The 22,693-nt window shown below is 43.0% G+C and overlaps 1 protein-coding gene across 2 annotated transcripts; it reads left to right on the top strand.

Annotated features, from left to right (window-relative positions):
* Positions 1 to 5,174: 5,174 nt before the first annotated feature.
* LOC102944427 (radial spoke head protein 6 homolog A) lies at positions 5,175 to 22,350 on the top strand. 2 transcript variants are annotated; one of them, XM_043545641.1, is made up of 7 exons: positions 5,181 to 5,416; positions 5,837 to 6,318; positions 7,588 to 7,822; positions 9,604 to 10,362; positions 14,993 to 15,134; positions 21,325 to 21,442; positions 22,003 to 22,350. In XM_043545641.1, the coding sequence occupies exons 1-7, from the start codon at positions 5,336 to 5,338 to the stop codon at positions 22,235 to 22,237; spliced, it is 2,052 nt and encodes a 683-aa protein (XP_043401576.1). In that variant the 5' UTR covers positions 5,181 to 5,335; the 3' UTR covers positions 22,238 to 22,350. The 2 variants fall into 2 exon arrangements, with proteins under 2 accessions (XP_007054537.2, XP_043401576.1); XM_007054475.4 differs by having other exon boundaries at positions 5,175 to 6,318.
* The last annotated feature ends 343 nt before the right edge of the window (positions 22,351 to 22,693 follow it).

The following is a 22,693-nucleotide window of genomic DNA, read 5'->3' as shown; positions in this document are numbered from 1 at the left end:
GAATCTGCTTGGAAGATTAAACTGCATTTTCTGCTGTACCTTCTGAGAACAAGGGAAAATTAACGTCACACATTCCTTATTAAATCAAAGTCAAGCAGTTGATGATTTATTCTTGTGATGTCTTCATCAGAAAGATAAAATATATTTGTATCATCAATGTTCAAGACACAAAATGTTTTAACACGATCATTGGCATTATGGATCATGATTGAAAGGCGATATACGGTACTTGAAGATCTCACCAGAAAACCAAACAAATAAGTGAGAACTCTGTTCCTTGGGCAGCTAAACAGAGACAGGCATTCCAGTTAGCTATGTATCACAGAGTTTTCATACTATCAAATATATTAACATTTTCACACATCCAAAAGTGAAAAATATGTGAATTGCCTATACGTGGCAGATATTACCGTGGACCAATATACACAAATAATAAACAGCCCAATTTTCAACCATGGACAACCAAAAAGAACATCAAAACTGCACGTCTAGATGCTCATAACAGCTCCTACAATCATAAGTTCCCCTTCTTACTCAACTAAGTGCCCATTTCAGCACGAAAAGGGACAATTTGGGTGTCTAACTACTTGTCCATGTTTAAAAATTGGGCGCACAGTTTTAGAGTTACAGTAGCATTTCTAGACTACAGGCCTTGTCTACGATAGGTTTCTTTGCACTACTATAAATCCCTACTGTCGACACTCTCCACTGGAGTAAAAAGTAACTTGCACCAGTATATCTTACTCCAGTTTGAGTTACACCAACGTAAATGTGGAGAGAATCAGGCCTAATAGCATTACTTCCTAATTTAAGTCAGTGTGACTGAGAACAGAATTTGGCAGATAAGTGGCAGTGATTCCAATGTGAAAAATTGTACCTGTACTTATGTATTTATCGTGGAACTTTGAACATTTCATCTGCATTCTGTCCATTAATCCATATCCAGCTGTACTATTTCTAACGTACCAAATCTCTCAACACCTTCATACCGCTATCTTTGTAAAAAGCAATAAATGAATGAATAAAGAAAATCACCCTGCCAGAAAAAATAACCTTTTCCTGCAAAATGTTGAATTCCTCCATCACTAATGTGTAAGTCCCTTTGTTTTCAGTTTAAACCGATTTTTACAGAAAAAACTGGGTTTTACAAAAAGTATTATTCAGTTGTTTCCGATTTTCACCCTAATTTTGTCTCATTCAAATATATTAAAAAGTACTTGTTTTATTAGGAAAATACAATACATTGCATGAGATTTATGTATTATGATAATATATTAGTCTGCATGTATATGCAAAGCTGCCTGTTGAAATAAGGCTATATGTATCAGTCTAGAAGATACACACAACAAACAGGCACACACACAAACTCTGAAGTGCATGCACATCTGAATGCACTGATGAATCTCAAACCCACCACATACACATTTCAAGCTGTTAGCAGATAACGCTTTAAAGATTTGACATACTAAAATGGGAAGAAAATAAAAATCTGTATCAGAATATGTTTCAGAACACAAGGAAGTATTTGCAAGTTAAAAAAAAAACAGGAGAAAAGGATGAAGTTGATTGTATGTGCTGCAAATGGTGTGGCCCAATTATTAAATGTAAATATTTATAGGCTAATAGTTCATAGAATCATAGAATATCAGGGTTGGAAGGAACCTAAGGAGGTCATCTAGTCCAACCCCCTGCTCAAAGCAGGACCAATCCCCAACTAAATCATCCCAGCCAGGGCTTTGTCAAGCCTGACCTTAAAAACCTCTAAGGAAGGAGATTCCACCACTTCCCTACGTAACCCATTCCAGTGCTTCACCACCCTCCTAGAGAAAAAAGTTTTTCCTAATATCCAACCTAAACCTCGCCCACTGCAACTTGAGACCATTATTCCTTGTTCTGTCATCTGCTACCACTGAGAACAGTCTAGATCCATCCTCTTTGGAACCCCCTTTCAGGTAGTTGAAAGCAGCTATCAAATCCCACCTCATTCTTCTTTTCTGCAGACTAAACAATCCCAGTTCCCTCAGCCTCTCCTCGTAAGTAATGTGCTCCAGCCCCCTAATTATTTTTGTTGCCCTCCGCTGGACTCCCTCCAATTTATCCACATCCTTCTTGTAGTGTGGGGCCCAAAGCTGGATACAGTACTCCAGATGAGGCTTCACCAATGCCAAATAGAGGGGAATGATCACGTCCTTCAATCTGCTGGCAATGCCCCTACTTATACATCCCAAAATGCCATTGGCCTTCTTGGCAACAAGGGCACACTGTTGACTCATATCCAGCTTCTCGTCTACTGTAACCCCTAGGTCCTTTTCTGCAGAACTGCTGCCTAGCCACTCGGTCCCTAGTCTGTAGCAGTACATGGGATTCTTCTGTCCTAAGTGCAGGACTCTGCACTTGTCCTTGTTGAACCTCATCAGATTTCTTTTGGCTCAATCCTCTAATTTGTCTAGGTCCCTCTGTATCCTATCCCTACCCTCCAGCGTATCTACCACTCCTCCCAGTTTAGTGTCATCTGCAAACTTGCTGAGGATGCAGTCCATGCCATCCTCCAGATCATTAATGAAGATATTGAACAAAACCAGATCAGTTCTAAGTCTAAACAGTTTACTGTTTATTCAAATGAAAAGTTTTATTTGGCGATTATTGATATATTGTTTAATTAAACTCAGAGATGGCATTGTGTTTTGAGTTCTGTTTTAATTTTGCAGCAAACCACATTGAATTCCATTCATCAAAACATTAGTCTACTGAATACTTTCTCCCCGTCCTTCCATCCACCAAAATAAACCCCAATATTTACTGAGAAAAAATATTAATAGTTTTTCCACCGATTTTCACCCATTTTTGTTGTAGAAATAAACACCGATAAATTCCGGGGGAAAATTAAATAAAATAAAAACTAAAAATGAAGGGCCCTACTAATGTGCTATCCTGGATCAGTAACAAGTATAAGATCAAATAAATCACAATTCCTTCAGGGCTAAATTATTTGAGTAGATCCCCTTAATAAAACATAACATTTTATAATCTCCTACTAATCAGTTAATATTCACAAATATTACTAATCAGTTAATAGCCCACAAAAGCTTATTCCCTAATAAATTTGTAGTCTCTAAGGTGCCACAAGTACTCCTGTTATTTTTGCGGACACAGACTAACATGGCTGCTACTCTGAAACCAGTAAATATTGTTATTTATTATAATTATTTTAATTCCAGTAGTGCCCAGAGCCTCCATCCCAGATCAGGGCCTCATTATGCTAGACACTGTACAAAGATGGTCCCTACCCCCAAAGAGTTTACTTTTGGATATATGTTTCCAAATGTTTTGAAGGCCGTGTTGACTTTGGATGGATGGGGTAAGAACAAGTGATGGAAGATTACTTGATCATGGGAAACTAGCTGGATCTCTTAACTATTTATTTCCAAACGTTGCAACACTCGGGCTTTTTAAAAAGGTGTATGTTTTTAAAAAGGAAAGTGTGATATTCCTTTTTGGGTATAAGCTGGACTCAACTGAAAAAAAATGGTGGGCTTTAGTGGAGAGGCAGATCTCTCTTTTTCGTATTACAAATTTCCTGGGGATTTATTTTAAGTGAACATCCAAATTTTAAATTGAGTTGGTATATAAGGTGTGTAGGAGGAGAGCTCTGCTCTGCCAGATCTTACAAGGCACTCCCAAGGAAGGCTCTCCTCCTACAGATGATAACATCTGTATCTGGTATGTGTAGTGGGAATTTTTACCTGATTGGGTTATGAGGGTAGTAGTGGATAATGAAAGGCAAAGGAAAAGGACACCTGTTCGTATATAGTATAGTAAAGTGCTCCTAGTGTGGACACAGTAATACTGGCAAAACTGTGCTTTTGCTTGTATAACTTATTTCCTTCCCACCCCCATCAGCAAAATAAGCTACACCCAGCAAACATGCAGTTTTGCCAGTATAACTACAGCTACACTAGGTGAGAGAGGCAGGGATCAACCCTTTTCACACCCCTGACCAACACAGCTATGCCTGCAAAAGTTTGTAATGTAGCTCTGGTCTGCCTCTTCAACAACCTGGGGGCATTTGCTTGAAACACCCTCCCTGCCACCCCTTTGAGAAATGCTGGTGTAGATTCTGCCTGTCTTTTGTACATACACTGATGAGCAGTGAAATAGTTAACAATGTTCACATTTAATGTATCATATTGGTATCTTCATTAGCACTATTAAAATGAATGGTGCAGTTCAAGTCTCTGCTAGAGATTCAGGGCTTTTAACATGAGAATCTTGTACTAGTTTAATTTGAGGCTTTGAGCAGGGGCTGGACTAGATGACTTCCTGAGGTCCCTTCCAACCCTGATATTCTATGATTTTAAGGCGTGCTTTTAAATCAGTTTACTTACACTGGTGCAGATCCCCTTGGGACACTCTTATTTTGGTTTAAACAAGTCCTCCCCCCCCCCTTTATTTTAAATCCAATTAGGGATCAATTTAAGAGAAACCTAAATAAACCACTTCCAAAATGAAACATCTAAACAGGCATTTGCACCAGTTTTAATCAATTTAAAACTCAGTTTAAGTAAAACTTGTGCAACTTGGTCATGTAGCCCAGGCCTTTTTTTAAAATGAAATCTGAAGCTCTGCGGACAAATTGAGAGGTCATTTCATGTCCTGAGGCTAGTCCTTTGTAACCCTCAGGAGGGCACAACCCACACGTTAGGAAACACTGTGCTAGGCAACTTGACAGGGATCAAGTGGAAGGGGTACAGCACAAGAGCAGAGAAGTGGAGTGATCAAAGTGCTGCTTGGCCACAGCTCCGCAAACTCAGACTGTATGTGTACGTCCCCATATACGCATTCTTAGGCTGTAAACTTTTCAGGGCTAGCCCTCCCGCCATTTTTGCCTTGTATTATCAAGGCCACCCCTCCCCAAAGATGCTCAGTACATCTTGAAAAACAAACTATAACACCAGACCACACACCCTAGCGAGCCCAGCGTGGGTGAAACCCGCAAAGACGCGCGGGGGAGACGGGGGCACCAGCGACTTGATCTGGCGCTGGGATTCTCCGCCCCCGCCATCGCACCCTCTCTGACCGCCAGCCTGCCCGGCTCGCCCTGAAGCCCGGCCACGCCCCGCTCTCGCGCCGAGTGGAGTCACGTGCTGCACGGGCGCCCAATCAAGTCAGCCTGGCAACGGAGTCGAGTTTACCGTGGCGACGCCCCGCCCGCGCCTGCGCTCTGGGGCTGGGAGCTGTTGCTTGGAGACAGGAGAAGCCGGGAGTCCAGGCGGCGGCGGGGCTCGGCGGGACCCTGGTGCTGAGGGACCGATAGCCCCAGCCGGCAGCCAGTGCCATGGCGGATCCCTCCGGAGACCCCCCGCCCGAGGCTCAGGGGTCCCCCCCTTCGGGGCAGAGCTCCGAGCGGCTCGGCCAGGACCCCCCACCCGGCCAGGGGCCCTACCAGCCCACCCAGCCCGGCCAGGGCCCCTACCAGCCCACCCAGCCCGGCCAGGGCCCCTACCAGCCGACCCAGCCTGGTCAGGGGACTCCACCTGCCCAAGGGCCATACCAGCCCACCCAGCCCGGCCAGGGCCCCTACCAGCCGACCCAGCCTGGTCAGGGGACTCCACCTGCCCAAGGGCCATACCAGCCCACCCAGCCCGGCCAGGGCCCCTACCAGCCGACCCAGCCTGGTCAGGGGACTCCACCTGCCCAAGGGCCATACCAGCCCACCCAGCCCGGCCAGGGCCCCTACCAGCCGACCCAGCCTGGTCAGGGGACTCCACCTGCCCAAGGGCCATACCAGCCCACCCAGCCCGGCCAGGGCCCCTACCAGCCGACCCAGCCTGGTCAGGGGACCCCACCTGGCCAGGGCCCCTACCAACCCTCCCAGACAGGACAATCTCCTTATGAACCTTATGAATCTGGACAAGCCCCTTATCAACCTCACCAGCCAGGCCAGGATACCACACCAGGTCAAGCTCCCTATCATCCTCACCAACCAGGACAATCTGCCTATGAAGCCCGTCAAGTGGGACCCTTATCACAAGAGCTGAGACGAAGCATCTATCAGCCACATGCACCAGGACAAGAACCCTATCAGCTACAGGAACCAAGAGGAAGCCTTTATCAGCAACAAGAACCTATGCTTGGTCCCTATCAGCCTTTTGTATCTGGACATGGCCCTTATCAACCACATGAACCAGGCTATGGCCTTTATCAGCCAGGATACAGCCCATATGAGGATGAAATACCTGATCCTGAACCTAGAGCACTGGCAATCCAGAATGCAAAGGCCTATCTAATGAAGAGCAGCACAAAGTCTGGCCTGAACTTGTGAGTGTGAAAAGAGGGGAATAACATGGGCAGGGGAAGGAGGTATGAGTGGAGGAGAAGATAGTGTGAGTGGAGAGGACAAAGAGGTATAGGAGGGGAGGGAAGGGAAAGCATGTGGGGAGAATCAAGGACATAAGGGTTAATCCTTTTGTAGTAGTCATAGGTTCTCAGCAGAACTCAAGATCAGACCTACCAAAAGGAATTTAGAGGGATTAAAGCAGAAGTAGGCAAACTACGGCCTACGGGCCTGTCCTGCCTGGCCCCTGAGCTCCTGGCCGGGGAGGCTAGCCCCTGGCCCCTCCCCCGCTGTCCTCTCTTCCCCGCAGCTATTCTGCTGCGCGAGCAGCGCAGCTTGCTCCCGCCCACCTACCTCCCAGGCTTTCCAACAAGCCTGTCCTGCCACTTTGAGAGGTGTGGTAAGGGGGTGGGGGGAGGCAGGAGGTTCCAGGGGGCAGTCAGGGGACAGGGGATGGTCAGATGGGGTGGAGGTTTGAGGAGGAGGGCGATCAGGAGACAGGGAGCAGGGAGGGTTGGATAGGTGGTGGGTTCTGGGGGGGGCAGTTAGGGGACAAGAAGTGTGTGGGGGGGGTGGATGGGTCAGGGGTCCCGGGAGGCCTGTTAGGGGGCAGGGGTGTTGATAGGGGTTGGGGCGGTCAGGGGACAAGGAGCAGGGGAGCTTAGATAGGGGTGGGGTCCTGGGGGGGTGGTTAGAGTCGTGGTGTCCTGGGAGCGGATGGTCAGGGGACAAGGAGCAGGGGGGTTGGATAGGTGGGGGATTCTGAGGGGGGCAGTCAGGGGATGGGAATTGGGAGGGGGCGGGGGCCAGGCTGTTTGGGGAGGCACAGCCTTCCCTGCCTGGCCCTCCATACAGTTTCACAACCCCAATGTGGCCCTAGGGCCAAAAAGTTTGCCCACCCCTGATTAAAGGGAGATAGACCCTATTAAGAGTTCTAAATCCAGCTTCAAACTTTAAGTGGAGAAATGGTGGGAAAAGCTATAAATGGAAGATGAACATGTTATTAGACGTACTACAAACAAGCTATTCCTTATGAATATTACCAGGTATATATCTCAGGCTTAATTTCCATAACACTCAGCTGACATTTTCAATATTAGAGCTAATTACTGTAGTGATGGCTCTGGACCTTAGGAGTTATCCCAGGACATATGCCTTTATCTTTGACATAAGAAACCAACTATGCTGAGTATTTGATATAGTAGGGCAGTAATATTCTTCCTTGGAGTTTTCAATCTCTTTTGATTTGACAGATATGATCATCTTGCTCACATGCTGACCAAGATCTTGGATGAACGCCCTATAAATGCAGTAGATATCATTGAGAATATCAGTAAGGATGTGAAATGGGCTCAGTTCCAGAAAAAAATGGACACCCTCCGTGATGAGCATGAAATGCTTCCAACATATGAGCTGGCAGAGAAATATAAGGCTCTGTTCCTCAAGGGGACAGGAGAGGGAGGAGATGAAGAGCCAGAAGAGGAAATAGTGAGTGACTGTTGTAGAAACAGAGATTAAAGATGGAAAAGGCATGAGGTTATCTTGCCCATCCCCTGGCAAGTTAGGATTTTTCCCTACAGTATATTCTAATCTTCACTGCTTTGCCCCTCACAATCTTAAATGATCCCTTCAGTGGGGCTTCCACCTCTTGTCCCTCTAGAAATGAGAGATGAAAAAGAAGAGTTACAGCATTCTCTTTTCCTTACATAATCTAGACTGACTAATTTATTTTACCTAAAATGAAATTCATATGGGGATGCATGGGGAACAGGGTTAAGAGCATTGTGTTCAGCCACTACTGTGAGACAAAGGATGGAGAATTTTTAACTCCCTTTTACTCCAGTTGCAGTTTTGGTCCGTGTCCCAGCTAGAAAAAAGTTATGGTGACATTTGGCCTAAAGAACTGAAGTGTAGAACTGAAAAGGTATTTTTCATATAAAAGCAGCAAGGTACATTTTTTGGCCCCTTACTCTAATATGCTGAATATTAAGTTCCCAAATGGTTTTAAGAGAGCTCTGTGGTGAAAGTTAGAACCACTACATGGTGAAAGGTAGAACCACTAGGTTGAGAAAGCAAATACGAGTTGTTTGGAGTTGACCTTCATAGCAAGTCAACATTATATGTACAAGTAAATCATTGCAACTGAACATTAAAGATAGAAAGACATTAAGCCATCTTGTCCATGCTGTACCAGTCATCTGCACGTCAGCGATAGCCAAGAACAAAGTGGTAACATGTCCTTGTGAGAAAAAGCAATGTATTTTGGAAGAAGAAATTGCATTTTTTATGTCCTCAACCTAATTGGTTGATACTTAAAAGCTTGACAGTGTCAGAGAAATTCCACATAAACCTATAGTCACTCCACCAAACTATTCACCCTATAATACAGTATACAACTTCCAGTCTTACTTTTTTTGCTCCTCTATCTGATGTAAGTGGCTGGGAATGAATCTCCAAATGATAAAGGGGTAAAGATGGCAAGACATAGGGAGACTTTTCAGAAAGGCTTGTTGTTGCCTAACTGTGTTCCCACTGAAGCCAATGGAAGGTTTACCACTGATTTCTAGAGTGAGCAGAAGTACTCCAATGCTGAATGATTTGGAAAATCCCACATATCAGTCAATTAAGTCAATCTTAAATAATGCATGCTTAGAATACCTCTATATCCAGGTATCCAAAAGAGTGACACTAATATTTGGGAGGGATTGCTAGCTATATATGGAGTTTCTCTGGTTCTTTCAGGCTTTTGAAATCCAACCAAATTAGCTGAGTATGTAAAAAGATTATTCTGTTCTTGCAAAATGCACCTGTCTTGCACATGAGGAAATATAGCCTCATTGTCCCTGGTCATCGGTGGCTTCCCAGCCAATTAGTGGCATTGATGTACTAGTATATGAGTGCAAGCACTGAGATCCCTTGTATAGATTGCTCATACTGTTCACCTGTAACTAGTTCTGACCCTGAATGTTTTGAAGTAGTTAAGAGAGCACTGGGAGTTTGGAATCTTGGATTCTTTTCCAGACTCTGCTACCTGAAAGCTCCATATTGTTTAAGCTCTCTGCCTTGATTTCTCCTTCTGTTAAATGGTATATTATTATCTTCCTCAGGGGATGTTGTGAGGCTTAGTTAATTAATGTTTATAAAGCACTTTGAAAGGATGAAAGACAATATATAAATGCTAAGTATTATTTTTAGTGAGTAATATACTTAACCTTTTAAAAATACCTTTATTTATACCTCAGCTTTAACTCTGGCAATTTCTTCCCTAGACAGATAGCCCTCTACCCAATGTGATGGAGACAGCCTTCTATTTTGAACAGGCTGGAGTCGGCTTGAGCATGGAGGAAAACTACCATATATTCCTTGCCCTCAAGCAGCTCGTTAGCATGCAGCCAATCCAGACATGTCGCTTCTGGGGCAAGATCTTGGGCCTGGAGATGAACTATATCGTGGCTGAAGTGGAGTACCGTGAGGGGGAAGAGGAGGAGGAGACAGAGGAGGAAGAAGTGATTGAGGAGGGGGGGAAAGAAGGGGGTGAGGACAAAGATGAAGAAGAAGATGAAGAGAAAGAAGAAGATGAGCCACCAAAGTCCACCTATAAACCCCCACCAGTGGTCCCAAAAGAAGAAAACCGGACTGGCACCAATAAGTTTATCTATTTTGTCTGTAATGAGCCAGGCAAACCCTGGGTGAAGTTACCTGCAGTGACACCAGCGCAAATTGTGGCTTCCAGGAAAATCAAGAAGTTCTTCACTGGAAGGCTGGATGCTCCTATTGTGAGCTATCCACCTTTCCCAGGGAATGAGGCCAATTACCTGCGTGCACAGATCGCTCGGATCTCAGCAGGGACCCAGATCAGCCCATTGGGGTTCTACCAGTTTGGAGAGGAGGAAGGGGATGAAGAGGAGGAGGGGGGAGGAGGAAGAGACACATATGAAGAAAATCCTGACTTTGAGACCATTAGTGTGATGGAACTTGTGGATTCCATTTCCAACTGGGTGCACCATGTACAGAATATTCTTATGCAGGTAAAGCTCTATGTAATCAGTATTGATCTTGGATACCAATTACATGGTTATCAATGGTGTGTCAGAAAGTAATCTGCATAGGGTGAACTGTTCACCACATTTGGGGCTGAGCTAGAATTGTCTCCTATTGCAATATCCTAATGCATATTGGCAGCAACTTTCTAGGGTTGTGGGGTTTTTTTGCAGGGAGTTGGGGGAAGCTGCATGCCTTCCTCTGGATAAATGGGCAGGAATAGCCTGTTGGGATAAGGGAGTGTATCCCTCAATAATCAATTTCCTGTGATAATATGGGGTTGAGCATTGGTGGACTTTGATCCTTTCTGTCTAGTTTCTGTTTCTCCAAAGGCCAAGACAGTTTCTTTCCTGACTTGGCAATGACTAGGTATGCCTTACTAGCTAGAGTACTAATACCAATGTAGGCTGTTCATAACTGTACATAAAGGGAACACTGTCCAATATTTTCTCCAGTTGAATTTTTGATGTTTACACTGTAAGTAATGCCATTACAGAAGCTTGAAAATAACACTTAACTCTGTTAATGTGGTCCCTTTGTTTCTTCTGAAGGAAAAGCTGTGTGTGACATGGCATTTATTTCCTTGTTAAAAGTTAGCAGCATTAATGATGTCAACACAGGTCTGGGAAGAGTATTCGTTAACTTGATCTTTCTTTGCTGGGTGACTGACTGCCCTCTAGCAGCCCAACAATAATACTGTAGAGTCATACATTGAGTATTGGTGAATATTTTTTTTTTATTTCTTGGCAACAGAATGATGGCTTTAAATATAAAATCAATAGATATTTAAAATCTTAAGGACATTTTGAGTTGTTCTTTTCAGCTGTTGGCCAGACATAACAAGTAACCTATGCAAAATAATGGACAGATTCATATTTCCAAGGCCAGAAGGAATTGTTCTGATCATCTAGTCAGCCAGTCAGCCCTCCCCCACCCCCGGTATAACACAGATCATAGAATTTCCCAAAGTAACTCTTAGAGGATATCTTTTAGAAAAACATCCAATCTTGATTTTAAAAAAATTCCCCATGACAGAGAATCCACCATGACATTTGGTAAATTTTTCCGATGGATAATTACCTTCACTGATAACAATTTACACCTTTCAGAGTAACAGCCGTGTTAGTCTGTATTCGTAAAAAGAAAAGGAGTACTTGTGGCACCTTAGAGACTAACCAGTTTATTTGAGCATGAGCTTTCGTGAGCTACAGCTCACTTCATCGGATGCATAGCATATCGTGGAAACTGCAGAAGACATTATATACACACAGAGACCATGAAACAAAACTTCCTCCCACCTCACTCCCCCGCTGGCAACAGCTTATCTAAAGTGATCCTCAAGTAGAGCCATTTCCAGCACAAATCCAGGTTTTCTCACCCTTTCCCCCCCCCACACACACATACAAACTCACTCTCCTGCTGGCAACAGCCCATCCCCCTTTGAAACCCCTCTTTATAGTGCGCATGATAATCAAGGTGGGTCACCTCCAGCACTAATCCAGGTTCTCTCACCCCCCCCCCCTTTTTTTTTTTTTCCTTCCAAAAACCACACACACAAACTCATTCTCCTGCTGGCAACAGCTCATCTTACAATGTGCACAGCAATAATCCAAGTTTAACCAGAACGTCTTGGGGGGGGGGGGGGGGTTTGCAGGAAAAAAAACAAGGGGAGACAGGCTACCTTGCATAATGACTTAGCCACTCCCAGTCTCTATTCAAGCCCAAATTAATAGTATCCAATTTGCAAATGAATTCCAATTCAGCAGTTTCTCGCTGGAGTCTGGATTTGAAGTTTTTTTGCTTTAAGATAGCGACCCTCATGTCTGTGATTGCGTGACCAGAGAGATTGAAGTGTTCTCCGACTGGTTTATGAATGTTATAATTCAGATGTCAAGAATTATAACATTCATAAACCAGTCGGAGAACACTTCAATCTCTCTGGTCACGCAATCACAGACATGAGGGTCGCTATCTTAAAGCAAAAAAACTTCAAATCCAGACTCCAGCGAGAAACTGCTGAATTGGAATTCATTTGCAAATTGGATACTATTAATTTGGGCTTGAATAGAGACTGGGAGTGGCTAAGTCATTATGCAAGGTAGCCTGTCTCCCCTTGTTTTTTTTCCTGCAAACCCCCCCCCCAAGACGTTCTGGTTAAACTTGGATTATTGCTGTGCACATTGTAAGATGAGCTGTTGCCAGCAGGAGAATGAGTTTGTGTGTGTGGTTTTTGGAAGGAAAAAAAAAAAAAAAGGGGGGGGGGGGTGAGAGAACCTGGATTAGTGCTGGAGGTGACCCACCTTGATTATCATGCGCACTATAAAGAGGGGTTTCAAAGGGGGATGGGCTGTTGCCAGCAGGAGAGTGAGTTTGTATGTATGTGTGTGGGGGGGGGGAAAGGGTGAGAAAACCTGGATTTGTGCTGGAAATGGCTCTACTTGAGGATCACTTTAGATAAGCTGTTGCCAGCGGGGGAGTGAGGTGGGAGGAAGTTTTGTTTCATGGTCTCTGTGTGTATATAATGTCTTCTGCAGTTTCCACGATATGCTATGCATCCGATGAAGTGAGCTGTAGCTCACGAAAGCTCATGCTCAAATAAACTGGTTAGTCTCTAAGGTGCCACAAGTACTCCTTTTCAATTTACACCTTATTTCCAGTCTGAAGTAGTCTAGCTTCAACTTTCAGCCACTGCATTGTGTGATTCCTTTGCTATATTGAAGAACCTGTTATCAAATATTTGTTGCCCATGTAGTACTTATAGACTGATCAAGTCACCTCTTAACTTTCTCTTTGTTCAGCTAAATTGAGCTCCTTAAGTCTACCACGATAAGACATGTTTTCTAATCCTTAATCATTTTTGTGGTTCTTTTTTGAACCCTCTCCAATTTATCAACATCATTCTTGAACTGTGGACACCAGAACTAGACATAGTATTTCAGCAGCGGTCACACCAGCGTCAAATACAGAGGTAAAACAACCTCTCTACTTTTGCTTGAGATTCCTCTGTTTATGCATCCAAGGTTTACATTAGCCCTCTCGGTGACAATGTCACACTGGGAGCTTTTGTTCATCTGATTATCCACGATGATCCCCAAATCTTTTTCAGAGTCACTGCTTCCAAGGATAGTTTCTCCCATCCTGTAAGTATATATTCCTTTTTCCTAGATGTATACATTTACATTTAGTCATATTAAAATGCATATTGTTTGCTTGCTCCCAGCTCACCAAGAAATCTGGATTGCTCTTATCAGCGACCTTTCCTCTTCTTTATTTGCCATTCTCCCAATTTTTGTGCAAACTTTATCCAAGATGATTTTATATTTTCTTCCAGGTCACTGATTAAAAATGTTAAATAGTGTAGGGCCAAGAACCAATCCCTGCACTCCCCTGCTTGATGAAGATTCCCTGTTTACAGTTACATTTTGTGACCTGTCAGTAAGCCAACTTTTAATCCATTTAATGTGTGCTGTATTCATTTTGTATCATACAACTTTTTTATCAAAATGTCGTGCAGTACCAAGCCAAACTCCTTACATAAATGTATGACATCAACACTATTACCTTTATTAGCCAAATTTGTAATCTTTTAAAAAAACATATCAAGTTAGTTTGACAGGATCTGTTTTTCATAATCCTATGTTGATTGGCATTAATTACATTACCTTCCTTGAATTCTTTATTAATCAAGTTCTACTTTATTAATCAATTCTGCCACTTGTATTCACAGTGGAATAGTACCATCACAGTTGGCAGTATCAGCAACAAGGCCAAGGATTGACTGGACCCAGGACAGAACCATCCTCTCATCCATAGAAAGTAGTCCCTCCTGGTCAGGATTGAGGCACTCTGGCAAAACAGTGTGGAGATACAGACATCATTGCTGCCTATACTGTCTCTGCTCTGTGGGGCCTGGATTATAATTTGGACAACATGCCTGCACAGGGGAGGATGGAGAAGTAAGACTTCTCCTTACTCACTTGTGCAGGCAACCTGGACCGTAGGTCCAGAAATGCAGGAGTATGTGGGTGCTATGTGCCTGCTTACTTCATGCCCCTTTGCAGGGAGGGATGGGTAATACAGCACAGCTGGGCCAGAAGGTGTTATAATTTGCTGCTGGTATAGGCCAGCAGCAAATTATTACCCCTTCACTGGAGGAAGGTGGAAGCAGGGAGCGAATTGTGCCTCAGAGGTGTGTCTTTGATGCATGGTGCCTCCTAAAGAAGCCCCTGGGGTGGTGAAGCCCTTGCTGGGCTCTGCCTACCAACACCATCTAGCTATGAATGAATATAGAATTTTAGTCTTTCGGTTTAAGTCCAGAATCTTTCACGAACACTAAGTGCACCTTTTTAAAAAATTGAGAACTCTAAAGCAGATTGAAATCTGATGACTGAAGTATAAGGGAATGAATTCTGAAGCAGCTAATTGAATAAGGGATGCCTGGAGACCTCTGCCAAGTATACTTGTATGTCATCTATTTATCTATTTTTCTTTTTATATGCCACCTATCACCATGGTGTTTAGGCACCTTAGTGCTTCTGAACTGAATGTTTTAACTCACATCACAGTATTTCAAAGATTGCTGCACCTGTTTTATAACTCTTGGTACGTCAACTGTAGGGCCGCTGTTCCTGGATTAACCCCTCTCAAAAGTCAGAGGAAGAAGAAGAAGAAGGTGAGGAAGAGGAAAAAGCAGAAGAGCCAGATGAACCACGGCCAGAAGTGGGACCCCCTCTTCTGACTCCACTCTCTGAAGATGCAGGTACAGGCCACTCAGACTTCTTTGAATCCTTGATCTTTTTTTTACAGTGAACATCCATCTGGAGTTTTTAGCAGCTGTCTAATAAACATTCTAGAGTTTTGGGTCCCTGGAGTTAGCTTGGGATTGTGAGATAATCACATTAACTGTATGTTTCTCCTAACATGATCAACAGGGAAATAGTTATCAATGTTGACATTTAAACTGTCACCTTTAGGTTTCAGAGTTAACAATTCCACTAGAGCCATAGAGTTTAAGGCCAGAAGGGATCACTTGTCTTCCCTCCTTTATACCACAGGGCACCAACCCCAGCCAGGATTCACATACTAAACGCAGCATCTGAAATGCGACCAATGTAGTATAACCTACAGGAGACTAGGCTACTATGTGCCACAGGCAGAGACTAGGAGGACCAATGGCAGGAAAATGATTAAGTGAGATATATCCAGATAATCCTGGCAAGTGACCCACACACACATGCTGCCAAAAAACTCCCAAGGTCACAGTCAATCTGATCTGGTAGAAAATTTGTTCCTGACCCCACATATGGCAATCAGATGGACCCTGAGCATGTGAGCAAGAACCAGCCAGCCCAGCACCTGAGAGAGAGAATGCTCAGTGCCCCCCCCAACCCCCCGCCCATGTCACATCTCCAGCTGTGGCCATCCCTGATACTTCAGAGAAAGGAGATTAAAAAACTCTCCCAAAATACACTGGGTAGGGGGAATCCCTTTTGACTAGGGCTGTCGAGCGATTAAAAAAATTAATTGTGATTAATCGCACTGTTAAACAATAGTAGAATACCATTTATTTAAATATTTTTGGATATTTCCTACATTTTCAAATATATTGATTTCAATTACAACACAGAATACAAAGTGTACAGTTCTCATATTATATTTATTTTTGATTACAAGTATTTACATTGTAAAAAAACAAAAAAAATAGTATTTTTCAATTCACCTAATATAAGTACTGCAGTGCAATCTCTTTATCATGAAAGTTGAACTTACAAATGTAGAATTATGTACCAAAAAAAACTGGATTCAATAATAAAACAATGTCAAATTTTAGACCCTGCAAGTCCACGCAGTTCTACTTCTCGTTGAGCCAATAGCTCAGACAAACAAGTTTGTTTACATTTGCAGGAAATAATGCTGCCCGCTTCATGTTTACAATGTCCCCTGAAAGTAAGAACAGGCTTTTGCATGGCTCTATTGTATCCAGCGTCACAAGATATTTACGTGCCAGATGTGCTAAAGATTCATATGTCCCTTCATGCTTCAACCACCATTCCAGAGGACATGCGTCCATGCTGATGATGGGTTCTGCTCGATAACTATCCAGAGCAGCGCGGACTGACGCATGTTAATTTTTATTATCTGAGTCAGATGCCACCAGCAAAAGGTTGATTTTATTTTTTGGTGGTTCAGGTTCTGTAGTTTCTGCATCGGAGTGTTGCTCTTTTAAGACTTCTGAAAGCATGTTCCACACCTCGTCCCTCTCAGATTTTGGAAGGCACTTCAGATTCTTAAACCTTGGGTTGAGTGCTGTAGCTATCTTTAGAAATCTTACATTGGTACCTTCTTTGAGTTTTGTGAACTCTGCAGTGAAAGTGTTCATTTTAAGAAATGAACAACATATGCTGGGTTACCATCTGAGAGTGCTATAACATGAAATATATAGCAGAGTGCAGGTAAAACAGTGCAGGGTACATACAATTCTCCCCCAAGGAGTTCACTCACAAATTTAATTAACACATTATTTTTTTAACGAGCATCATCAGCATGGAAGCATGTCCTCTGGAAGGGTAGCTGAAGCATGAAGGGGCATACGAATGTTTAGCATATCTGGCATGTAAATACCTTGCAATCACAGCTACAAAAGAGCTATGCAAATACCTCACTTTCTGGTGACATAAATAAGAGGGCGGCATTATCTCCTGTAAATGTAAACAAACTTGTTTGTCTTAGCAATTGGCTGAACAAGAAGTAGGACTGAGTGGACTTGTAGGCTCTGAAGTTTTACATTGTTTTGTTTTTGAGTGCAGTTATGTAACAAAAATAATCTACATTTGTAAATTGCACTTTCACAGCAAAGAGATTGCACTACAGTGCTTGTATAACGTGAACTGAAAAATACTATTTCTTTTGTTTATCACTTTTACATTGCAAATATTTGTCATAAAAAATAATATAACTTTGATTTCAACTACAACACAGAATACAATATATATGAAAATGTAGAAAAACATCCAAAATATTTAATAAATTTTAATTGGTATTCTATTGTTTAACAATGTGATTAACTCAAAAATTAATCATAATTAAAAAAATTAATCATGATTAATTGCAGTTTTTAATCACATGAGTTAACTGCAATTAATCGACAGCCCTACTTTTGACCCTTATCACCACTTCCTGGTGTGCTCTTTTCAGGGGTCTCTGCTGCTTCTCTCTGGCCCCCCTCAGTTTGCCCCCAGTCAGGGCAGTTCTTGGACCTTCATCTCTAATTGAGTCTAGCAGTCTGCTTCAGCCTCTTGGCTGTGTTTTGTGGAGGCAGTCTGGTGCAGGGGCATTACCCCTGTGCTGCCCCAGGGCCCTCTGCCTCCTCTTCCTTCTCTGCACTCTTCCCTTTATAGCAGTCCTTGTTTCTTCTGTGGGCTGCAGCTTTGGGTGCCTGCCTCCATGATTGGCAGCGATGGGGGGAGGGATAGCTCAGTGGTCTGAGCATTGGCCTGCTAAACCCAGGGTTGTGAGTTCAATCCTTGAGGGGACCATTTAGGGATCTGCAGCAAAAATTGGGGATTGGTCCTACTTTGAGCAGGGGGTTGGACAAGATGATCTCCTGAGGTCCCTTCCAACCCTAATATTCTATGATGGCAACTGCACGGTGTGTGCTCAAGCTGCTTGCCTGTAAACCTGAGAAGCTCTCCTCCCACTTCTTTCTATGCTCAGTGTGGGGTTCGTATACCCCATTTCACCCCTGCTTTAGGAACAAAAGACATAAACTAAAAGTGAGTCTCAGGGCTCTGAGCCCTACTCCCTACTATTACAAGCAACTCTGTCATACAACTGCATTCATAAATTTGTCCAGCTCTCTTTTAAAACTAATTAAATTGTTTGCCCCCACCGTAGGCACTGACTTCGGGGCTGGAGCACCCACGGAGAAAAAGTAGTGGGTGCTCCACACCCACCGGCAGCCAATCTCTCCTCACCCCCTGCCCCATCTCCTCCTTCTCCCACCCTGAGCGCGTCGCGTCCCCGCTCCTCCGCCTACACCCCAGTGCTTCCCATCCAACCGCCACCAAACAGCTGTTGGCAGCATTAGCACGCTCCAGGAGGGACGGGGAGGAGCAGGAACGTGGCGTGCTCAGGGGAGGAGGCGGGGCCGGGGTGGGGATTTGTTGAAGGAGTTGGAATAGGGGCAGGGAGGGGGCAGAGTTGGGGCAGGGACTTTGGGGAAGGGGTTGGAATGGGGGCTGTGCAGGGTGGGAAGATGTGGGGCAGGGCCTCATGGAAGGGGTGGAGCGGGGGCAGGGGCAGAGGAGAGGTCAAGCTCCCTGGGGAAAGAGGGGAAGTCAGCACCTATGGCCCCCACAACTCCTATTCGGAGGTTGTTCCAGAATCTCACCCCTCTGATGGCTAGAAATCTCATAATTTCCTGCCTGAATTTGTCTACGGCCAGTTTATATCCATTTGTTCTTGTGCCAGCATTGTCCTTTATCTTAAATAGATCTTCACCCTTCCTGGTTTTTACCCCCCTAATTTATTTGCAGAGAGCAATCATTATACCCTTTCAGCCTTTGTTTTGCTAGACTTAAAAAGCCAAGCTCTTCCAGTCTCATAAAATAGGCCCGCAATTCCCATGATCTTTCTCGTAGCTCTTCTCTGCACCTGTTCCAGTTTACATTCTGCTTTCTTGAACATGGGTCATCAGAACTGTAAACAGTTTTCCAAATGAGGTCTTACCAATGCCTTGTACAATGCCATTAATATGTTTCTATCTCTACTGGAAATACCTCGCCTAATATATTCTAGGATCGTATTTGTGTTTCTCACAGCCCCATTAACTCATAGTCATCCTGTGAATGGCCCACAAACCCAGGTTTCTCTCCTCCTCTGAGCTCATGATCTTACACCTTCTATTATTGAATTTCATCCCATTTCTGTTACACTAGTCTTCAAGGTCATCCAGATCTTTCTGTATAATATTCTGATCCTCCTCTGTATTGACAATGCTTCCCAACTCTGTATCATGAGTAAATTTCATTAGCACACTGCTACTTTTTGTGCCAAGAACATTAATAAAAATATTGAATAAGATTGGTCTAAGTCCAGGCAAGTCTGGTGGGCATTGCTGAGTCACCAGGCAAGGTTGAGCAATTTCCCTGGTTTGGCCTTAAGCAGGTGAGTCTTTGAATTGTAGCTCCCTTGCTGGACAATGGCTGCTGATGGTTATTGGGGCGTTGGTTATCCCCCTGGTTATTGTCTTTGGGGAGCTAGTATCTGGGTGCTTCCCAACTTGCAGCATGTTTTAATGACAACCATACAACACAATCTCATAACTTCATATGCACTAATGATATACATATTTAGACAGAACAATGACTTTCGGCAGATCGTAACCTTTCCCGTAATACCTCACATGGCCTGCTTTATATGCCATATCACAGTTATATACAAATGATGAATATGGGGTTTACAGGGCACTGCCTTGGGGTACAGACTGTCACACCCATGTTGCACTACATCCCCTTTATCATATACGCATGTGAATGTAATTATTCTTTCATTCACAAATTTGTACTACTGAGGTTAGACTAACAGGTCTGTAATTTCACATATCACTTTTTTCCCCCTTTCTTAAATACAGGTATGTAGTTAGCTGTTCTCCAGTCATGTGGTACTACCCCCAAATATATAGATATTTTAAAAGACCTTCCCTACCAGAATAGCAATCTCATGTGCCAGTTCTTTCAGTATACTAGGATGGAAATTTTCCTGTCACTTCAATTTGACTTTAGATCTTTAAGTTTTTCTTCCACCTCAGGTGTGGTAATTTCCATTTCGAGACAGTGATTTCCATCACCCTTACTGCCTTCATGCACACATTCTATGTTATTATTGTTATTGAAAACTGAGGCAAAGTATTCATTTAGTTTTTGGGCCATACCTGGACTGTCTTTAATCTCCTTTCCATCCACACTGCATAGCGGCCAAACTTCATCCTTCCTTATTCTCTTTTTATTTATATAACTAAAAAAACCTCTTATTATTTGTTTTAATTTCCTTGTAAAGAGCTAATTCAGCTTGACTTTTAGCAATTCTCACTTTATTCCTACATTTTCTAACCTCCATGATGTAGCTTCCATGGCATATCAATCCCTTTTTCCATTATCTGTAGACTCCCTACTTATTCCTAATAACCTTTTTGAGGTGGTTCTTCATCAAGCTGAGTCTGAAGCCTTTCCTACAAGTTTTTCCCCTTGCTTGGGGTACAAATTTCAGATAGTTTTTGTAAAGTTGATTTGAAGAAATTCCAAGCTTCCTCCACATTGAGAGGAAAGAGGGAATTTCACCTCTCAGAGCTACTGTCTCAGGTTCTCTGCAGGTTCAGGAAGACAACACTACATCAGTTACATTGAGTTGATGTTTTCGTCATTATCTTATGCTAGAAAAAAAATTACATAAAAGTTTAGATCCTAGAGCGCTATACTGCAGCAAGTCATGGACAATGGCACAACCACTCCATTCTTAGATTAAGGTCATATCTTTGTATTATTTGGATCTGGGTCTCCCAAATTTATCAGTATGTGGTCCACAGTGTTCTTTGCCTGGGGAACTGGTATTGAATTAAGTACCACTGAATTTCAGGAGCTGTGTGTGTAACCTTCTTTTCTCCTGTTCTTCTTACTACACCCTTGAATTAACAACTCTGTGACTATCAACCAGTGACTCCACACCAGACTGTAGATTACAAGGCTTCCACAATATTTAAAGCTCTTGCCCCTTGTCTATCAACTCCTTTAACATCCATTTTAAAATCCCTTTTTAGGATACATCAATTGCTTGGGTTTTGAGAACAACTGTATAGAGACGAAATCCTGTCCTCTACCTAACTACCAAATATTTCATAGATGTTCGTGAGTCAGGTAATTCACGTAAGTGTGTGTTGTTGGTTTTTTTGGCAGAAATTCAGAACATTCCTCCTTGGACATCTCAGTTATCCACAAACCTGGTTCCTCAATATGCCATTGCAGTCCTTCAGTCCAACCTGTGGCCTGGAGCGTACTCCTATGCTATCGGCAAGTAGGTAGCTCTTACTTATATAGCTAGACTGGTTAACCTTGGTATCTCACAATATTCACTCCTATTCCATCTTAAACTAGTTAATCACAGAAACCTATTGAATTCATTCAGTTGAAATGTTTGATTTGGTGATTTTTAATCCACTGACTTCTCCCACTACTAAAATGTAGCCACCTCGAGAGTTGATCATGGAGGCCATTTAACAGTGCACAGCAATAATAACAATAATTTAGGGCAAGAAGTGAAGAATACCATCTTCACTAGAACTGTAGTGGAAATCAGATTTATAGAATGTAATTATCCAATTAGTATTTGGCCAAGACTTCAGGCTTAACACCCCTATTCTTGCAAAAAAGTGCAATGAGATCTTTAATAGCCACATGACACATTCATCATTATTTACATTAGTTAAGTGCAGATGCCATTATTGAATATGCTAGCTATAGAAAATATGTCCCATATTGGTTTTTGTTCAGTGAAGTGGGGAAGCCTAAGAATAGGCAGAGCCCTCAGGGGTTTTTTGCCAGGAAGTTATGTGATCTCTTGCTTTTTTCCCTCAGGAAATTTGATAATATCTATCTGGGCTGGGGTCACAAATACAGTCCAGATAACTACTCACCCTCGATGCCCCCACCAGTGCAGACAGAGTACCCAAGTGGGCCAGAAATCACTGAAATGAATGACCCTACTGTGGAAGAGGAGCAGGCACTCAAGGCTGCACAGGAAGAAGCTTTGGCTGCAGCTGAGGAAATGGATGAGATAGAGGAAGAAGAAGAGGAAGATGAGGATGATTAAAATGCTACAAGAATCAGATTTGTATAAAAGTTCTTCTAAAAATAATACATAATTTTAATACATTTAGTATATTAACCAAGTCAATCTAAAAATAAATGTTTATTTAAACGAGATGCCTTTGTTTTTTCTGCTCTAGTAGACTCTCCTTATTTTGAATAAATACGTTGACGTTAGAAAAGTGTCTTCACTTATTAAATATTAAGGCTTGCAGCAGGGACTCTGGGACAGAACATGTAGTTGAGAATTCAGTGGAATTAAATTGCTGCCCTTGTTAATAATCCTTTGTTTAAAATGGTAGTGGAAACCTTTGCCATTTTCTGTTAGAAAGCCCTCCCCTACGTTGGTATTTTCAATCCACTTCCTACTAGACAATTCTCATCCTCATATTCTACCACCTTGCCATACCTGGTAACAGTCCCATCAGAGGGACTATGGACTGAATGGTCATGGGTATGG

Source organism: Chelonia mydas, chromosome 4 (assembly GCF_015237465.2).
Source record: "Chelonia mydas isolate rCheMyd1 chromosome 4, rCheMyd1.pri.v2, whole genome shotgun sequence".
Taxonomy (NCBI): Eukaryota; Metazoa; Chordata; order Testudines; family Cheloniidae; genus Chelonia; species Chelonia mydas.
Note: the sequence above shows the minus strand (reverse complement) of the source record. Positions and strands in the feature narration are given on the sequence as shown.

Bases quoted from the DNA above. Each gene is read 5' to 3' on its own strand.
- LOC102944427 (XM_007054475.4), top strand. From the start codon at position 5,336: ATGGCGGATCCCTCCGGAGACCCCCCGCCCGAGGCTCAGGGGTCCCCC. The intron at 10,363-14,992 runs GTAAAGCTCTAT...CGTCAACTGTAG, and splicing joins TACAGAATATTCTTATGCAG to GGCCGCTGTTCCTGGATTAA. The intron at 21,443-22,002 runs GTAGGTAGCTCT...TTTTTCCCTCAG, and splicing joins TACTCCTATGCTATCGGCAA to GAAATTTGATAATATCTATC.